General features: G+C 48.5%; 1 protein-coding gene across 1 annotated transcript in view; it reads right to left on the bottom strand.

The window, feature by feature from the left end:
- Positions 1-18,531, bottom strand: part of LOC114581487 (inactive phospholipase C-like protein 2) — a 35,437-nt gene extending 16,906 nt beyond the window's left edge. The window contains exon 1 of the mRNA XM_028701665.2: positions 17,991-18,531. Within this exon, the coding sequence (XP_028557498.2) occupies positions 17,991-18,224 (234 nt within the window). The 5' untranslated portion in view covers positions 18,225-18,531. The remainder of the gene's footprint in view (positions 1-17,990) is intronic.
- Positions 18,532-21,042: the final 2,511 nt, after the last annotated feature.

Raw genomic sequence — 21,042 nt, 5'->3', positions numbered from 1 at the left:
GAGACCCAGTGCCAAGGGCCTTCTGGCGGTTCCCTCATTGCGAGAAGTGAGGTTACAGGGAACCAGACAGAGGGCCTTCTCGGTAGTGGCGCCCGCCCTGTGGAATGCCCTCCCTTCAGTTGTGAAGGAAATAAGCAGCTATCCTATCTTTAAAAGACATCTGAAGGCAGCACTGTACAGGGAAGTTTTTAATATTTAATGCTGTATTGTTTTTAACACTCGATTGGAAGCCGCCCAGAGTGGCTGGGGAGGCTCAGCCAGATGGGCGGGGTATAAATAATAAATTATTATTATTATTATTATTATTATTATTATTATTATTATTACTCAATGCCCTGCCATAGGAACTCTATGGAGGCTGACACCTCATTTTTTACTTTCCTGGGCCACGCGGAGATGCAGGCGGGTCCCAGATCCGAAGAACGTAGGGGAGGATGGTTACCACCCTGAGCTGGGCAGAGACAAAAATCGACAGCGAGGGGGTGGAGATGAGTCAGACATCAAAGTTACATAATGTACCGTCTCTACGGTTACCACAGGAAGGAGGGGAAATTGATGGTTCCTAAATTGACACAGATCAGAAGATTGGGATGGAGCGGGAGATGTTTATTCAAAGTCATTATTGGGTTTCGGCAGCTGCAGGAGGGCGTGGGAGGGAAAAGGTGAGATGCGGAGTTTGGGGGCAAACGGGGGTCAAAGTTCCTGGCCTGAACACAAAAGAATGAGTCCAACCGATTTTAGACACTAGAACCTGTTCTCAGTGCCAGCGGTTCATTCCTGGAGCATGTGAAGTCCAGAATTCCCTCCTTGCCAAGAGAACATCATCCATAAGTTAAGTATTGACAGCCAGATCTCACACACCTGAGTCTCACCTGTCAGTCTCTCAACCTAATTTTATTAACGGCTTCCAAGATCTCAGGCAACCCCTTCATTGCAAGCTAAGGATAAGGTAGAGTGCATAACTCAATGGCAGAGCACATGCTTTGAATGCAGAAGGCCCCAGGTTCAATGCCTGCTGTCTCCTGGTGTGTCTGGGAAAGGCACCCGAGGCGATGTCTGCAACAGCCATAGGATTCTTTGGGGGAAACCATGGCAGCTCAAAATGCAATCCTAGTGCTTTATGTTGCATATGTGGTCTGAATAGCAGGATGAAGGCAGCTTCTTCCTATGACATGGTCTTCTATGAATCTGCCTCGTGCTAAATCTAAAGCAATTGGGCATGTTCTGCCAACCTTTCAACGACAAGTTTACGGAGGACAGATGGATGGATGGCAATGAGCCCATTTGTGTCCTGTCGCTCTAGAGCAGGCATGGCCAAACTTGGCCCTCCAGCTGTTTTGGGACTACAGCTCCCATCATCCCTAACTAACAGGATCAGTGGTCAGGGATGATGGGAATTGTAGTCCCAAAACAGCTGGAGGGCCAAGTTTGGCCATGCCTGCTCTAGAGGGTAGGACCCAGCCTGTGGGCTCAAATTAAAAGAAAAGGGATCCAGACTAAGCATTAGGAAGAATATCCTGGTGACTTGAGCTTTCCCACAGTGGAAGAGATTGCCTTGGAAGGGAGCTGACCTCCCCTTCACTAAGAGGTTTTTAAAGTAGAAGGTGGATTGCCTGCCAATGCCACCTGTCAGGGACACTGTACAGTCGTACCTTGGAGGTCAAACAGAATCTGTTCCGGAAGTCCATTCAACTTCAAAAACGTTCGGAACCCAAAGCACAGCTTCTGATTGGCTGCAGGAAGGTCCTGCAGCCAATCAGAAGCCCCATCGGACTTTCGGCTTCCAAAAATAGTTCGCAACCAGAACACTCACTTCCGGTTTTCGATCATTCGGGAGCCAAAATGTTCGGCAACTAAGCTGTTTGAGATCCAAGGAACGACTGTAGTAGATTTCTGTGGGGATTTGTTAGTGGAGACCCAGTTCTATTCTGACTTTAGCAGCACTGGCTACCCCTCCCAGTTTGAGGTCGTCAACAAATCTGATGAGCATGCCCTCAATCCCTTCATCCACGTTGTTTATAAAGACATTGAACAATAATGGGCTCAGGAAAGAACCCTGCGGCACCCCACTTGTTCACGTTTTCCTGAAAGGATGAGGAACCACTAGTGAGTACTCTTTGGGTTCAGCCAGACCTTAGTGGCCTTCCTTATGTTTCACTTGTGTATGAAAATACATGACCTCACAGCTTGTGCAGCATCCTTCTTCAGGCGAAACAGAGAGGGCCTTACAAAAGCAATGGATTTTGAAAAAAGAAAGAAGAGGGGGGAAATGCACGTCAGGCAGCTCCGTCTTAATGACAGAAGGAGCAAGATCTTCCGGGAAATACTCTTATTAATTTGTTTATATGCTGCTTAGTGCCAATAAGTGGTTTACAAAATATAAAAAGCCAATTACACAGACGTTAAAATAAGAATATCCGTAATTAAAATGCACAAGAGAATAATCCAATTAAAATGACGCAGCCATTAAAACAGGAGACTCGTGGTTACGCAGTATCCACTTAGGGTACATTTAGTAGGAGAAGGAGTTATTATTTATTACAATACGTATTATATTATAATCATAATAATCAATTGGTTGGCTCTTCTTATGTTCATGATTATAATATCTCAGTCCAACTCTTACAAGCATTTGGAATCTGCATTCTAAATGAATGACTCTTGGAGCAGTCTTATGCATGTTTACTCCGAAGTAAGTCCGACTGAAGTACAACAACAAAACTGCCTTTAGAGCAGCCTTTCTCAACCTGTGGGTCCCCAGATGTTGTTGAACTACAACTCCCATCACCCCTAGCTAGCAAGGCCAGAGCTCAGGGATGATGGGAGTTGTAGTTCAACAACATCTGGGGACCCACAGGTTGAGAACCGCTGCTTTAGAGTCTACTGGACCCGATGCCAGTGTACTGGACCCGACAATTCCTCTTCCAGAAAAGGATGTCAAGGACAGGAAAGTATTGTTCAGAGGCAACCAACCACATAAAGGTGGTTTTGGACCCCCCACCCAAGTTTCAAAGATGTCAACAACTTGTTGAATAGGGTACCAACCCTTTGGAATGCTGACTGCCTATTGCTGGCACTCCTGGTGGCTAAGGAAGGGAAGATACTCTTCCCCCAAGCAAACAATGGACGGAAGGCATGACCCAACCCAGCCACTTGTGAGAAAGTTACCTTCCCCAAGTGGGAAAAGAATAGAATATTTTCGGAGATATGGGGCCCCTGCACAGTCTTGTTTGCTTAAGCAATGGGCAGCAGACAAGTTTGGACCAATAGTCAAATCCCACTTCGTGCTCCTCTATCCACAATTGTTTGTTGCAAAAAGAATTATTTCCTTTATTGTTGTTTACTGCATTTGCACATGTATGTGTTTGTCTCTTGTGGTTTGTCGCTTTTCTTTTTGTACACGAAATATTCAAAATCTAATGAATGAAACCCTGTAAATTAAAAAAGGCGCCTTTTGTACATAAATGACGAGCTGTATTGTGACTAGGCTGTCCTATCTGAGTCCCACCAAAATGAACGAGAGCTGCTTGTTTGTTCCAATGGAGTTTTTGCACGGGAGAACTTCCCAGAGGACTGTGTGTTTGCCCAAAGGTTCTGTAACATTCAGAGAGGAGTAGCCGTGGGGAGTAGCTGTGAGTTTATAACAGAGTGTCCGAACATCGCAGAGTCCAAGGTTACCATGTGGCTCACTATTCTTCATCTTAAGCAAGGTTATGAAAACACAGAGGCTGAGGACACTGAGGTTTTAGAAACCAGAGGAGGAAACAGGGAGGGAAACAGCCCCATTGCTGGATAAAAGAGCTTTTTTCTGTCCCATGCATGGTTCTCAGTCCTCTGCCTCCTTCCCGCTACAACTAATACCCCAGCTCAATGCTTCCCTTCTTCCTTAGCCTAAGCTGTCACAACAGCCTGGGTTCTGCAATAAACAAGCAAACAGTGCCTCATAGATTTGCAGTAAGAAGTGATGTTTGGTTTTGGCTAGGCATGCATTAAGTTATATTTAGAGCTTTGGGTACTCTAAACTAAAAAAAAGAAAAAAGGAAAATCTCTGCCTAGGAAATCCCAATTCTGCAGCAAGAAAAGCTAGGTTCTGCAACCTGCGTAATTATGCAAATCGGAACGATTTCCATAATCTCTTATTTTGCACGCTTCGATCCAGATTGCCTGGAGAAGGGCCAGGAGCTATGAATAAACCTAGCCTGGACCCAGAAAATAAAAACTGCAGACCAGTTGCCAACATCCCCTTTCTGGGCACAGTGCTTGAGCAAGATTGTCACCGGCCAGCTCCAGGTACTCTTGGATGAAACTGATTTTCTAGATCCATTTCAACTGGGCTTCAGGCCTGGTTTTGGAATGGAAACTGCCTCGGTTGCCCTGGGGGATGACCTTTGCTGAGAGGAGGAGGACAGTGATCATATTGATTCTCCTGTATCTCTTACAAGCCTTTCTGTACTACATGGTATCCAACTGGTTAGGCTGTCTGGGCTGGGGGCTGGAGTGACCTCAGTGATTCTGCTCCTATTGGATGGCTGATTCCAGAATGTGGTGCTGGCAAGGTCAGCGCTCTGCCCCTTTGCAGCTAGGCAATTGGGTTCCCTATATATTCCCTATTTCATGGCTCACCAAAACAGTGCCCAGGATCCCCTGGCACCCTGGAAGTCTTCCCCTGGCACTCACAAAGCCATTGAGGCCTCCCTCCCATTGCGTCCTTGGCCGTGATCAGAGATAGTTACATTTTCCCTCCCTTGAGAAGTACAGTGGTACCTCGGGTTAAGTACTTAACTCGTTCCAGAGGTCCGTTCTTAACCTGAAACTGTTCTTAACCTGAGGTACCACTTTAGCTAATGGGGCCTCCCGCTGCCAGAGCACGATTTCTGTTCTCATCCTGAAGCAAAGTTCTTACCCCGAGGTAATATTTTTGGGTTAGCGGAGTCTGTAACCTGAAGCATATGTAACCTGAAGTGTATGTAACCCGAGGTACCACTGTACACAGAATAGGAGGAGGAAGTTGGAAGAATGATGTTCTTGCTTACTTCTTTCAACTCTTATGTCCTTTTTGCGGCTCAGCTTAATTCTGCTCTGTCAGTTCCTCGGGAAAGTGAGGTCTTTGTATAAGCACTTTCTTTGGGGATGGGGGACTGATCCAGAGGAGGAGGAGCGGGGAGAAAAGCAACCAGAAAGGGTGGCGGCACCCACACACAGCGTTTACTCAAAAATCAAAATGTGCCCATGGCCAAGGTTGGCGACCTCTGCCCTATGCTGTTTAACATATGTATGAAATCACAGTCGGATGCTATCTGGAGGTATGGACTACTGTGCCATTCTGGAGATGCAGGTGGCCTGTGGCTCTACCTCTCCTTTTCATGAAATCAAAGTGAGGCATTGTGTAATCTGAATCAATACCTGGGCACTGTAATGAACTGGGTAAACTTGACACTGAATTTAGACAAGAAAAAGGTACTATTATTGGGTAGCTTGCCTACCCCACTGAGCAGAATTCAGCCTCTATTTTTGCAGGGTAGGGGCAGGGGCTTGGGCCCCCAAGGAGATTTAGGGACAACTGTGGGTTTAAGCTGAGTTCTCCCTAGTCCTGGACCAAAACCACTACCCAACACACATTATACATTTAAAGCAGTACCACACCACTTTAAACAGCCTCACGCCCGCTGGCAGAAGCCCACAAGCTGCTTCAAACAGCACTTTTAAGAAGTGCTTTAATCCCTGCTCATCAGCTGATGACGACACTCAAGGAGCGGGTCAAGCAAGGTCAGGGAGAGGTGTGGCCTAGGAAGAGTCCCAAGGGCCGGCCAGAGAGACTGTGAGGGCCGCATTCAGGTCATGGGCCTACCCCTCGCCTTAGCACAAGTACTTCTGTCTGTGTATTTGCTTGTGTTGCTCTGCAAAGTGTCACATCTAGTGCTGGTGGACCAACAGCCATATAAAGCGCTTCTCCCTCTAGCTTTCTCTCTGTGGGATCAACAGCTATGAATATCTTTGAACGTCCCCCTCCCAAAAGCAGCCCCAGATGGTGTCTCAGGTTGCTTTGAATGGCGCAAATGTTTGCAAGAGGCTCCGCTTCTCTCTCTTTAATGCGGTAAGCAGATGGACACCAGGCTGCGGCAAGGGGGGCGGGGGGGGGGAGCGCACCAGGGAAGGGACTCAGAAACTGACTAAACCTCTTCCCAGCATGAGATGCACTTCCTCCCTATAAGGCACAGCTGAAGGGCCGGATCTGGACCTCCTCAGGAAGTTTGTACTAGAAGAATAACTTTTCCTGCCTTTGGAATCCGAACAGGTGTTTTGGCTTGGGGACATGGAGAATAAAATAGGAACGCAAAGCCAGGAAGGAAGGAAAGAAGGAATGACTCCCTTAATAAAGCAGGCTGTAGGGCTGCCCAGCGCCAGTTAGGCAGGGCTTAATTTAGGCTCTTCTCATTTCAGAGTGTGAAATGTTCCCCTTGCACAGGCGACTCTCAAGCACTGCCTTGTTGGCCAAAAGTCACATCTGCATTCCTTGGCTCATCAGAGCACCAGACCTCAAGCCAGAACCTCCAAAGGAGGGGAGAGAATGGCTCTGAGCATGTACAAAGCGAATGTCCGGAATTTCTCAGAGTGGTTGAACAATCCATCCCTCTTCCCAAGGATTTCTGGGGTTTGGAAATACGAGCCTTCCAACAACTCCCAGCACCCTTAGCTAACTACAGTTCCCATGAAGCTTTGGGGAAAACCATATCTGCTTAAAGTGGTATGATAGCTCTTTATAGTGCAGATGAGGTCCACGTTGGAGAAGGTCAGTCTTAGGCAGCTCTGCATGTTCACAGAATCATAGACTTGAAGAGCTGGAAGGGACCTTGAGGGTCATTTAGTCCAACCCCCTTGCAATACAGGAATCTCAACGCACGGTCTCCCATCCAATTTGAAACCATACCGGACCCTGCTTAGCTTTGCGAATGTGCTAGCAGTTTTATTGCTGCCTCACTAGGAAGATCCTATTAGTACCAGGACAGCAAGACCAAAACGACGCCAGCAAAGACTGCAGCACAGAATGAACTAAGATTCTGAAGAAAGCTTTCCAGCCTTCCCCAGTTGCTGTGGTGGATCCAGTTGCCAAACTGGGCAGACTCCTTTCCCCCCTCCCACCCCGCGAATAGCCCTCTGGCACCAGAAGATTATTTGCTTTCTTGGTCCATTAACCTCCAGTGATTAAAACGCGTCCTGCCAGGCCCTAATCTCAAAAGTCCCAATGAGCTGCTTTGCTGTCCAAGTGGAATTAATTTGCTAATGAAATTTTTTGTGGGGAGGGGGTGGAATTCGCACCTTCCTTGCTAAAAGCTCATTCTCATCCCCATCTGCATCCCTCCTCCGGGGCAGCCTGGTCAGGGTACCAAAAAACCCGAGCAAAAAGATTATCAATAAATAGCTGAACAACAGATGGGCAGCCAACTGAATCTCTAGCCAGGCAGGTGGAAATCAGAAAAGGAATTGCAGCACTGCACCAGCCATCGCCTCCTCCCCACATCCCACTGCAGCCTCTCAGATCCGCCGGGGGGAACTTTCCCCCCTTGGCAGAATGTATCCCATGCCAAAGGCTCATTTGAAAATTGATTGAGGGCTCAGCCAGAGACTGGAGGAGCTGCATTCATGTTAGATAACCAAAACACATTTTTAGGCACCTGCGAATTCTCTCTGAAGTGCAGCCTCTGTCCGTCCTAGCTTTCTCCAATCTGTGACTCTCCAGATGTTTTGGGCTATAGCTACCGCTGATGGAAGCTTGAAGTCCAAAACATCTGGAGGGCACTGGATTGGGGTCAGATGGTGCATTCTCTCCCCCCCCCCCATCCCCTGCCCCAGAGAGCTGCATCCTTTGGCAGTGGACACGTGGTCTGTGTTTCCTCTGCAACAGATGAAGGGGGTGGGTGTGATTTCTGCACCAGGACTTCTTCAGCTGTCACTTAGAGGCAGATGTAACCTGCGTCAGTCAGTCAGTGTGGTGACGACAATGAAAAAGGAAGCATTTTTGTTTTATTTTTGGCCATTTGTTTAATTAGTTCTATCCATGCATTACACCTGAATAATGGAGGTACACAGACAAGTGCTCATGGAGGGAGGGGGGACTGCCCATAAATGGGCAACACTTTCCCCCCTCCAGTACTTGACAAAGATGGCCTTTGTGTGCGCCTTTCAAAAGGATCCTGAACTACCTTATCTAGAACACCTTTCTGTTCCCGTGCCCTACTGTGCAACTAAATTAGCAACAGAAGTCTAAATGCATATTTCTTCTCTGTTTACCTTGCCTTCATTTCCCTTCTACTGCCCTGTTGTTTTCCTCTGTGTCAAATTTTAGATTGTACGTTCCTTAGGGCAGAGACATGTCCTCTTACACTCTCTAAAAACGCAGGATGAAACTTGGAGACCAGAGTTCAAAGCCCAATTCTGGGTGACCTCAAAGGAGGGTGCTATCTTTCAGCCTCAGTTTTCCTATCTGTGAAATGGAAAGACTAAGAACTCATTGTACACCTCAAAGATGGGGAGGGGAAGGGGAGCCTTTGCAGTACACTTGCTCTATGCTTCACTGTAGCTTGGATCACATAGGCCAATGAGTTGGCGTTCCCGATCTTTTCTCACCCCTTTCAGATTGGTCAAATTTGTACCCAAGCCACCGTCCACAGCACTCAGGCCACAGAAAAAGGTAAAGGGTCCAGTCGTGGCTGACTCTGGGGTTGCAGAGCTCATCTCGCTTTATTGGCCGAGGGAGCCGGCGTACGGCTTCCGGGTCATGTGGCCAGCATGACTAAGCCGCTTCTGGCGAACCAGAGCAGCGCATGGAAATGCCGTTTACCTTCCCGCCAGAGCGGTACCTATTTATCTACTTGCACTTTGACGTGCTTTCGAACTTCTAGGTTGGCAGGAGCAGGGACCGAGCAACGGGAGCTCACCCCGTTGCGGGGATTCGAACCACCAACCTTCTGATCGGCAAGCCCTAGGCTCTGGGGTTTAACCCACAGCGCCACCGGCGTCCCACATACAGAGTCCCACTCAGGCCACATACAGAGGGAATTAACCCACTCCATCATCACAACAACACTGTTAAAGCTAGCGGGAAACTATCCCAAGGTCGACTAGTGGGCTGCGTAGCCAAACAGAGATTTTATTTCCCTAGCCATGCCCTTGCCCCATACCAGGTCTCAGGAATCCATGAGTTTAGCTGCCAAGGTAACAGAGCTTTGGCACTTCTTGCTGTGCCTTTCCAGAACTTCCCCTGGCCTCCAACGCCCTACCCTTGTGCACTTGCAAAAAACAATGTATTCTATCACTGCCATGGGCACATCCCAGGGAGTGTGCCTCAATCCACACACACCCAAACCCCCAGGTGATTTTTTTTCTTTAGAAAGGCCACTGGAGGAATGGTAAGCCTGTTCCGTCACCTGCACTCTGTGCATGAGATCCATTTAGCCTTTTCAAAGCACGCTCCCGACTGCAGGGCAAGCGAATTCCTTCTCCTCCAAGGTGCATGAGAAAGGCCTAACAAGCTGGGGGTGGCAGAGGGGCTGGAACGCAGCCCACACACCCTGTATTAATAGCACTGGAGCAATCAGTGCTTAAAATAGGCTGCGCGGAGCAAGGAGGCGGGTCTCGGGTGACAGCAACCTATTCTGGAGATGAACAACCGTGACGCAAAAACATTTAAAAGGCCGCTTTTAGAAACACACACCTACCAAGGGCACCTCCATCAGAACCCCGCAGTAAACGCCCACACTGAGGTTCATGCCCTATAGATGGGGGAAATAAAGGGGGGAGCAGGGGGGAGTCAGTAATATCAAGATGGGACACCTGGAGCAGAGTCACACCTCGAGGTTTTTGGCACATGGTGTTTGCTACGGCTCAGCCCTACCACTGCCATGCAGGAAAGTCTCCAGTGCAAAGGATTCTGGGAGGGACCTGAGCCTCAGCAGCAGAGGAGGTGTTTTGCAGGCAGAAGCCACCAGGTTTGACCCTCGGTTAAAAGGGTCAAGGGATGTGGGTGGCGTTGTGGGTTAAACCACAGAGCCTAGGACTTGCCGATCAGAAGGTTGGTGGTTCGAATCCCTGCAACGGGGTGAGCTCCCGCTGCTCGGTCCCTGCTCCTGCCAACCTAGCAGTTCGAAAGCACGTCAATGTGCAAGTAGATAAATAGGTACCGCTCCGGCGGGAAGGCAAACGGCGTTTCCATGTGCTGCTCTGGTTCGCCAGAAGTGGCTTAGTCATGCTGGCCACATGACCCAGAAGCTGTATGCCGGCTCCCTCGGCCAGTAAAGCGAGATGAGCACCACAACCCCAGAGTCAGCCATGACTGGACCTAATGGTCAGGGGTCCCTTTACCTTTACCTTTAAAAGGATTAAGAGAGCGGGTGACAAGAACGGCTCTTCGCCTAGTTTCCTAAGAGAGCTGCTGCCCGTCAAGAGCAAACAACACCAACATAGCTCAGTTGGTACTGTTTCTGAGACGCTTCATCTCAGGGTTGCGGGTTCAAGTCCCAGGTTGGGCAAAAGATTTCTGCATTGCGGAGGGTTGGAATGGATGGCCCTTGTCCCTTCCAACTCTACGTTTCCATGAACATTGGGACACATGAGACAACTAGCCAGTCCTGGGAATAAGGTCACTTTCGAAGTTGATTTCACGGGCTGGGGATGATGCTCTGCACACGCTGCCAAACAGCTGCTGCCAGTCAAAGTAAGCAGCAGATCTCTGGTGACTGGTCAGAGGCAAAAGAAAGCTAGGTTATTGCATCTTTAATAGTCAAAATGCACCAACTGCTGAAATTCCCTATTCCATGCAAATATTAAAAGCACAGGAGCCCCCATGTACCCAATTCTTTCTTTTTAAAAATCTGGCTGCCCTAAGCAGATGCAGAACCCCAAACTCCACCCAAATGCAGCAGAGTTTTGAGTGCCAGCGTTGCAAATTTCATTTTGAAATAGTAATTTGAGTGACACTCAAGAAACACAGCTCACACTGCGAATGCATGAAATCTGACAAGATCACTAGTTTAAATGATACCGTGAAGCAGGGATCTCTGCTTGAGACCTGGGAAAGTCACTACCAGTCAGAGTACACGGCTGGTGGTTAGACAGACCGGTGGCAGCTTTGTATGGCTCTATTCAAACTTAAATATTGTCAATGCATTTTTAGGTATTAAGTATTAGGGTGGCCAGCTGCAAAAGGAGAACAGGACTCCTGCACCTTTAAGAGTTGTGCAGAAGAGGAAATTTTAGCCAGTGTACGCAACTGTTAAAGTAGTAGGAACCCTGTCCCCCTGATGCAGTGGTGTCCAAACTTTTTTCAAAGAGGGCCAGATTTGATGAAGTGAAGGGCCGTGGGGGCCGACCAAATTTGTTGGCCTTTTCTTAGAAGTTGTTGACCTTTAATTTTAGCCCAAAGTTGTTGAGCTTCTTTTTGGGATTGAAGCTGTTTTTAGGATTTTACCCCAGGACATATACTGCCATGGGGGCTGGATTAAATTGACCAGCAAGCCAAGGATTAGGTCCCGGAAACGGACTTTGGACATGCCTGCCCTTATGCATTCGGCCACCCTTGTAACTGCAGTGCTATTTTTCTAGAAAAAGAGGTGCTGAAACTCACCATCCCTTGTTCTCTTATAATGGCAATGGTGCCCACCTGAGAGGTGCCGGAACTGAGTTCTGGCTGGGGGGCAGGGGGAGCCCTGCTTACCTTAGGCAATTTCAATATTTTGCACAAATTATTTTTTTCTTTTCTGCCACAAGACTTCTCAAAAGCATAATTGTAAATGCTGCAATGCATGCATCTTCGATTAGAACATATATACTTATTTTCTTCCCCTTCCTGCCCACCCCCCACATAAAAAGTCTGGATAAATAAAATTTGCTCGAGAGCATTCTCAACCTCACCCCCCCCCATTTATTTCAGTTTCAAGACTGGGCTACATGAACTATCACCAACAGTTTCTTTCTATGCTGCTTTTTGGTCTAGGCGCCCAAAGTGTTGAGCAAGAAAATACTACACACGACGCAGAACCATCCGACTCAGCAGATAGCTATAACATTAGACTTGTTCACACCAACAGCATCTCATCATTGAGGATTAAAGACACAGACCTTATGGGTTCCCTTCCACAGGCATGCAGACTACCTAAGGGGAGATGGGGTGCAGCCAGGATCCCACCTCCCAAAAAACTCATTCTCAGAACCCATTTCCAGAGCCAAAACCCAATCCTGGAACATGTGAAAAAATAACGTCAGGTGAGTCCTGCAACAAAACATTATGGGGTAACGTTCTCCTGACCTTCAAGCCAGCCATGTCCTCCTCCCCTTTTTCCTTTAAAAAAGGCTTAGCTGCTTTGGGGTCTCACCACCACTCAAGAGTTTTTCTCCCTAAATATTTTGTATGCACTTCTGCATAACTTGAGGTCCCCACACCCCAAGCCTGCTGGCACTTCGCCCTTGGGCATGAGTTTTGGCTACGTGAGGACTGGCACCACAATATAACATGGAGCGCTTTTGCCCCATCCCAAGATGAGAGGTGCTGGGACTCAAGTGTGCCTGAAAGTCACACGCTGCTTGACTTGAAAGTTCTCCCACCAATCTCAGGTGCATGTAGGCTGGCCAACTATAGTGACTTTTGTGCTGAGAGAGGCGCCTTCTCAGGGCTGGCATTAGGGCAGAGCCCATAATTGACAACTGCATTGGGGATCCCTTTAGGAGGGGGGAAAGTCCAACCCAGAACTCTAAGCAGTGCCAGCGGCTGCAACGAGATTCCTTTCAAATTTCCCACAATGCCCAGGAGCAATGCTGAATTAAAAAATGCTCTCCCCAGAGAAGTTTGCCTGGTGCCTTCATTACAAAACATTTGTAAGTGAAAACATTTCTCTATAACCAGGCTTTAAATGTGTTTGTGGAAGAGGGATTGGTGTTATTAATTAATTACATTTGTATGCAGTGGTACCTCGGGTTAAGAACTTAATTCGTTCTGGAGGTCCGTTCTTAACCTGAAACTGTTCTTAACCTGAGGTACCACTTTAGCTAATGGGGCTTCCCACTGCCGCTGCATCACCACCGCACAATTTCTGTTCTCATCCTGAGGTAAAGTTCTTAACCTGGGGTACTATTTCTGGGTTAGCAGAGTCTGTAACCTGAAGCGTCTGTAACCTGAAGTGTCTGTAACTCGAGGTACCACTGTACTGCCCTGCATCCGTAGGGCAGTTCTTTCTTTTTTAAAAAAAGATTTTTATTAAGGTTTTCAAAGTATTACAAAAAGAAAAAAGAAAAAGAAAAAATACAAAATAAAAACAGTTAAAAACAGTTCGGTCTTTTCATGTCTTATTTTTCATTTGCCTGTTCCCCGGACCTCCTCACACCTCCCTTTTTTGTATCCAGTTCAATTAGTTGGTTCAGCAAATCCTTTCCCTCTTTATTTTTATCCTAATCTTTAATCTTAATATATTATAACTTTAGATTATCCCCTGTTAACAATCCATTTTTACACATCTTTATAACATTACTGCTGAAAACCACTTTACTTCAATCCAACATCATTCTAACATTCATTAATTTTGCAGTATTTCTGTAAATAGTCTTTAAATTTCTTCCAATCTTCTTCCACCGACCATCCGTAGGGCAGTTCACAACACAAAGTACATAATAAAAATAAGAACAAAAACAAATCAATAATGCCCCCTCCCACAACTCATTTAAAAGGGCATTGGATGTCAATCAGCCAAAGGCATGGTAGAAGAATGTTTTCGCCTGGTGCCTAAAGGTATATAATGAAGGCACCAGCCAAACCTCCCTGGGGGGAGCATTCCACAAACAGGGAGCCACTGCAGAAAAGGCCCATTCTAGGGTTGCCACCCTCCAGGCTTCTCGTGGAGAAGGTTATTGGTTTGTTTTCATTTTGCTATTTATGTTCTCATTTTGTACTTCCATGCTGTGAACTACAATGCGGTCTTCGGATGAAGGGCGGCATACAAATTTAATAAATAAAAAATAAAACTATAACTAGATTCAGCTGTTCATAACCCTGCAAATGCAGCCGGCAGGTGAGTGCTGTCTTCGTCCAGCATTCCCAGCAACAGGCATTCAGAGAGCGTAGCCACCATGGGCAGCCGCTCAAATTCAGCCATCTCAAATTAAGCTTTTCATATGGAGCGGCCCAACTGGCTATTAAAAACAACAACAACAATCCACGTGGCATCTGTGGCCCTACCGCCCTTAATCTTCCTACCCTTCGCCTTCTCTAATGCCCAAGGAAGTTGCCATTTCCAGAGGGCCCCCAAATATTTCTGTCACGAAAGCAGCAGCACAAGGAAGGTCACGTCACAGCCGAACAAGTGACCACGTGATTCTGTTTCCTTGGATCCTCCAGGCCAAGGAATGGCCTTGGCCATTTGGATTCTGGTAAACAAGACATAAATAACCCAAGGGAACCCGAGAACCCCTTCACAGCAGGCGATGATGGAGGGGTGGGGGAGATGACAGCAACATCCTTCCAAGGATACATGCACTAACAAGCTTATTGGCTCTCCCCCTCGCCCCGCCCCGTGCGACATGAGGCTTGGCTCATTTGCAGGAGCGATCAGCAACGATCTGCTGTGTGTGTACCTTTCTGCTTGCTCCAGTTCAAGGATCTCAGCCTGGTGAAGGAACTCAGCCGGGGAAGGGAGTGAAAGAGCTGGCGCCGCTTGTAGCTACATATGCGCCATGAACTTCAAGCATATTCCCTCCCTGCTTCCAAAGAATCCTAGGAACTGTAATTACCCTTCAAAAAGAGTTGCCATTTGCAGCACCCTTGACAGGCTTCCATTTCCCAGGTTTCTTCTTCTGTTTTGGACAGGCGGAGAGGGCTTTAAATGTGCTTTGAATATACAGCATGTGCACAGCCAATAGTAGAGAACAACCGGGCTCAACTGACAAGCGGGAGCTTCGTTTACATGCAAATGTTGCGGCCAATGTGACACAGTGATCTGGCCAGCCTTGGTTTGCAACAGGGACTGGGCCAGGCATAGGTAAACTCTGCCCTCCAGATGTTTTGGGACTACAACTCCCATCATCCCTGACCACTAGTCCTGTTAGCTAGGGGTGATGGGAGTTGTAGTCCCAAAACATCTGGAGGGCAGAGTTTGCCTATGCCTGGACTGGACCTTTATGTCCATTGTGGAAAATGTCAGAGACACCCTCCTAGGATTTTTGTGCAAACTTCGACCAAAACTAGGGGTGGGGGGTGGGAAGTTACTACTGCAGGCTCTTTAGGGAAAGGCCGTAGCTTAGAGGTAAGGCGTCTGCCTTGCATGCAGAAGGTCCCTGGTTCAAAGCCTGGCATCTCCAGGTAGGGCTAGGAGAGAATCCTGCCTAACACCTTAGAGAGCCACTGCCAGACAGCGCAGAGCTGGGGTCTGACTCAGAATACGGCAGATTCCTATGTTCCAGGGGGAAGAGGCTCTGCTTAGAAATACTGATTCGGCTCCCCTTTTTCAGTGTTAGAAATTAGCCAGGCACCAGGAGCATTTTGCGACTGGCACAGGTTCAACTGCGACCACATGGAGATCTCTGGAGGCCAGGCTGGTGACTGAAGTCTCCATCTGGCTAGCCCCTCCAGCTTTCTTAAGAGAGTAAGCAGAAGAGATTATTTATTGCATTTATATTTCACCTTTTTCTCCATGGAGTACATAGTTTACTCCCCCCTTCTCAGTTAATCCCTACAATGACCCTGTGAGGTAGGTTAAGCTAACAGGCAGTGACTGGCCCAAGGTCACCCAGTGAGATTCATGACTGAGTGGGGATTTGAACTTTGTTCTCCCCAGTCCTCGCCTGACACTCTAACCCACGGCAACCTAAGGCCTGTGGGCCAGATCCGGCTCAATTGCCTTCTAAATCCGGCCCGCGGATGGTCCAGAAATCAGCGTGTTTTTACATGAGTAGAATGTGTCCTTTTATTTAAAATGCATCTCTGGGTTATTGGTGGGGCATAGGAATTTGTTCGTTCCCCCCCAAAGAAATATATATATAGTCCGGCCACCCACAAGGTCTGAGGGACAGTGCTGCTGAGTCCCCTGCTGAAAATGTTTACTGACCCCTGCTCTAACCACTACACCACACTGGCTTCCCAGAGTTCTTCTGCTATTGGGAAGCTCTATAAATTAAGTAGGTAAATAAATATGAGGAAAGCAAAATGTCACTTAGAGAAGAACCTATTTTTTTTAAGCTTGAATTTTGTTTTTATTCTGGATTGTTTTATTTGAGGTTTTAATGTGTTGCAAACCGCTATTAGCTTATATATCTGAGTTTCTAACACTGCCCCTTTTGTTACCTGCATTTGGAAACCCAGCCAGGAGCCCCCCTGCAGATGAGGAAAAAGAGACTGTCATCCACAAGAAGGATGACTAGGTGCCCTGGGTACTCCATAAGACTGACCTCCCATAGCTGTTAGCACTGCAGTTCCCACTCGGACTGAAGTGAGTTGTAGTACACATCATATGGAGGGCACCAGATTGGGGAAGGATGGCCGACGGCTACTGATACAAGCATGCAGTAACCAAGTGATGTAGGGGAATGAATGAAGCAGACCAAAGTTGGGAGAAAATCTACCATTTGTGCCACTTTTGGTCCTCTCTCATCCATAAACGGGACGCAGGTGGTGCTGTGGGTTAAACCACAGAGCCTAGGACTTGCCGATCAGAAGGTGGCAGTTCAAATCCCCGCGACAGGGTGAGCTCCCGTTGCTCGGTCCCTGCTCCTGCCAACCTAGCAGTTTGAAAGCACGTCAAAGTGCAAGTAGATAAATAGGTAACACTCCGGCAGGAAGGTAAACGGCATTTCCGTGCGCTGCTCTGGTTCGCCAGAAGCGGCTTAGTCATGCTGGCTCCCTCGGCCAATAAAGCGAGATGAGCGCCGCAACCCCAGAGTCGTCTGCGACTGGACCTAATGGTCAGGGGTCCCTTTACCTTTTACATCCATATACATTTTATGGCTGCAACATTTTAGAAATAACCTGCCTGTGCAGATGGGCCACTGCCTATGAGGACACTGTAGATGCAACATGCATGTTGCTTCAGACATGAAGTTATTCCGTGGAACCAGGTCACACATTCCAGAAATACCCATGCATACCCAGGTAGCACAGTGGCAGCAGCTGTGCTCTTTGCTCTGAGAACCTGCATGTTCACTCATTCACACTAATCCTTGGTTTGTCTTAGCGCTTTGTACCAAGTGGGTCTGCATAAAGTGAGTTTTGAATATGCCTCCTTATGAAAGCAAAAAAAAGATTCACATGTACGGAGTTGGAAAGCTGTTTTTGTTGTTGCTGGTATAGGGGCTCAAATGTTTCCTTTTGTGGGAGCCATTGACAAAGGTCAGAAGCTCCAACTTCAGTGTGGATTTACAAAGGTGAAGGCTGACCAGGCTGATGATCTGGAGTATGGGGGGGGGGGGCGTCTCCAGAGGAGACCAGCTTACTCTGAAGCCCTGAATCAGTTTTCAACGTCACACATCTCAGCCTTGAAGGTCTCAAACTACAATGAAGATCAGAGCACCTCTGGGTATATGCAGAGTGCCTTTCTCTGTTGCCAGTGAAAAACCCCAAGCAGGAACCCCAGCACCTGTTGTTTCTGAAAAGGGATGAAGTTGGAAGGGGGGTGGCACTGAAGCGGGGCGGGGGGATGCTCCTTGCGGGGGCGCTCTCGGCGCGGAGAAGGCAAGGCAAAGCTGCTGCGTTTGGAATCTCTCCTGGATCCCTAGGTTAGATTTAGAAGGTCAGATGAGGACAGAAATGGTGGCACGCGGTGGCGGCGACAGGAGAAAAGAGGTGATTAGCTGCCGCTGTTATGGGGCTCAGTAAGGATTTCTTAAGGAGGGGGAGCTGGGAAACCCCTGCGGGGATTCCAGATTAAATGGGGTGGGGGGAACGAACCTTACACACACGTGCCAAGGGAGTCGGAGGGCGGTACAAGGAGGGTGGAAGCCGAGCGAGCAGCACCCACCTTCATGATGCCGGCGGCGGGGGCGGTCCTGGCCAGGCCGGGGGGGTCCCTCTCGGCCGAGTTGTCGCGGCTGCTGCAAGCGGAGCCTCCGGAACCGGAGCGCAGCGGACTCAGGTCGCCGGGGGCTCCTGCGGCGGTAGCGGCGGCGGCTGCAGGTCCTTCTTTTTGCGGGGCGCGGGGGGGCCCGGGCCGGGGCGAGCCCGAGGGGGGACCGCCGGGGGCTCCGTCCGCCATCCCCCCGCGGGGCTCCCAGCAGCCGCACCGGCCCGGCCCAGACGGGGTCCTCAGCTCCTGCCCCAGCGGCGCTTGCACGCCTTTTGGCGCGCGCCTCTGACCCCCGGCTTGGCAATGCCGGCTCCCCTTTGCCGGGGAAGGCAGGAAGGAGGGACACAGCGAGCAAGCGAGCAGACGCTGCCGCTGCCGCCGCCGGGGGTGGAGGGATGGTGGGACGGCTGGGGCGGGGCCAGGCGCAGCACAGCCCCTACCCCAAACCGCGGCGCGGCCCCACGAGCGAGAGACCCGCGCAACCGCGCGCCCCGCTGGCTCCTCCTCCCCCGCGCCCCTCCTCCCGCCAAGGCGCTCTTCGGAGCCCCGGAACCTTTTTTTCCTCTTGCCGGCGCTGCAATCAAAGGAGAGAATTCGCCCCTGCGCGTGCTGCGCTCGGGAGGGCCTGGAGCTCACCCCGGAGGGCTGCTCGGCACCCCGCTCCCGCCTGTTGGATCCCGCGGCGGCAGGGTTAATGCAAGGGACGCAAATGCAGGGCTTTTCTCCGTTCACACGTTCAGCCGCCTGCCCGTGATTGTTATGGCTTCAGTGCCTGCGTGGATAAGCCTCCTCGAAGGCGCAGCCGGACACCCACCCGCGCGCGTTGCCATCAAAACGGGGCTTGGCGGGAAAAGGGCAGCTCCCACTCAGCAGGACCTCGCCACGTTTTCAAAAACGGCTGCATCAACACAGCCCACAGTTAAAGCCCGCCGCCCAAAGGATCCAGGGAACTGTAGTTTGCAGAGAGCGTTGGGAATTGTAGCTCTGTGAGGGGGCAGACTACAGTTCCCAGGATTCGTTGAGGGCGGGAAATACATACGCTTTAAATGTATGGTGTCTGCGTGCACTGAGGTAATTAGCACCGTAAGATCCCCTCACCCAATGCCATGAAGTCCAGAGCCTAACATTACCTAACTGAATCCAGCCACCCCAACCCATTATGCATTCGACCCTATCTAACCATCAGGTCCTCCTGGTCACAGGACTGTTACCAAGTAGGCTTTGAGACCCTATTTATATACAGTGGTACCTCGAGTTACATATGCTTCAGGTTACATACGTTTCAGGTTACAGACTCCGCTAACCTAGAAATAGTGCTTCAGGTTAAGAACTTTGCTTCAGGATAAGAACAGAAATCATGCTCCGGCGGTGCGGTGGCAGCAGGAGGCCCCATTAGCTAAAGTGGTGCTTCAGGATAAGAACGGACCTCCGGAACGAATTAAGTACTTAACCTGAGGTACCACTGTACATCTATCCCACCCTTGCTGGATAGGGAATGTGCCTGATTTTTCCTTCCCTATGCTTTCCACAACCCTGTAAATTAGGCTGATGGTCAAACAAAATGAGATGTGGGAGATCTATGATCAGTACCCACCATGCTTATTTTTTTATTAACAAAAAGTTATTTACTGCAATAGGTTGTGAATCAGATTAGAATGGTGGTACTGGAGAAAGCTTTATGTGGGTGTTTTTTTCTTGTATGTTTTTTAATGGCCCTTTCATGTCATTACACCCCAGAGCAGCTAACTGCCTAATGGCAGAAGATGGGATGGGTACCTTCACTCCCCCCCCCCCTTTTGGGACAAATAGCAATTTATTTGGTGGGGGTATTATATTGAGAATATGACGGCAGTTGGAGGATTAAAATATCCCTTAGGGGTTGTCAGTGGAGGCCCTTGTGCAACTGACCCTTCAACCTCAAGCTTGGAAGGTGCCTACAAGAAGAAGGCCTCTTCAGTGGTGGCCCCCTGATAGTGCAGTGCTCTCTCTAGAAAAGCTTGTCAGGTGCCTCCATTACCCTTTTCAGTGCCAGGCTAATAATTTTCTGTTCTCCAGGCCTTTTTAAATATATATATATACTCACTGCTTTGTCATAGCTGGTTGTTTTTAACTGTTGATATTAAGTCAACTGACTGTGGCTGCTACTGGATTTTGTTCTCTGTGCCAAGAAGCGCCATTCGAACAGTGGCACCGTAAGAGCAGGATTTGGGGCAGATGTCCAGCAGAATGAACATGAAGGCCCTCCCCCGCCCCCAACTGATTTTGCTATATTCTGAAGTAGGTGAAGCAATACATATCACTCTCTTAAAGGCCTCCTCACCACCACCAGTGAGACCATGGGTAAGTCCAGCATCCAAATTTACCTAAATGAACCACTGAAACTAAACATAACTATTGATTCTCTCTTACCCTTTTTATACCACTGTGTCTGTGTTTCCATTCCATCTCCAATCCATCCATTGGGTCAAGCCCAAGAAAAAATTCTTTGTGACATGGAAATTTGCTTTTAGGATTTTATGCACTTGTTGATTCTGGAAGTTTATTTGTGTGTGTGTGTGTGTGTGTGTGTGTGTGTGTGTTGTTATTTTTAAAAACTACATACCATTTGTGGGAAAGTCACTCTTTTATAATAACCATTCCAATGTGATAAATCACTTAATCGTTACCAGAGGGAACAAACTTGCAAATAAATCCAGTTACTAGACCATAAAATGTTAGCGGTCTACTTACTGAGGCATCCTAATGTCAGCCACTTAGAGTGTACCAGTGACCTACAAGAAAAAAAGACCATCAACAAATTATTTTGTAGTGTGCCAACCCCCCCCCCCCAAAAAAAACTTCTTATATTGGTTGCCTTGAGATAGCTCTTACCACAGGTAACCAGGCAGCCCAGCGTAACAGAGACAACTCTCTACAAGAATCTAGAGTAGGATAATATTGAGTGTTTGATTGGGAATGGGAAGACTTCACTTCAAATCCTTGTCTCCCTGTGATGGTTAAAAAAGTT

This window comes from Podarcis muralis, chromosome 13 (genome assembly GCF_964188315.1).
Source record: "Podarcis muralis chromosome 13, rPodMur119.hap1.1, whole genome shotgun sequence".
NCBI lineage: Eukaryota > Metazoa > Chordata > Lepidosauria > Squamata > Lacertidae > Podarcis > Podarcis muralis.
Note: the sequence above shows the minus strand (reverse complement) of the source record. Positions and strands in the feature narration are given on the sequence as shown.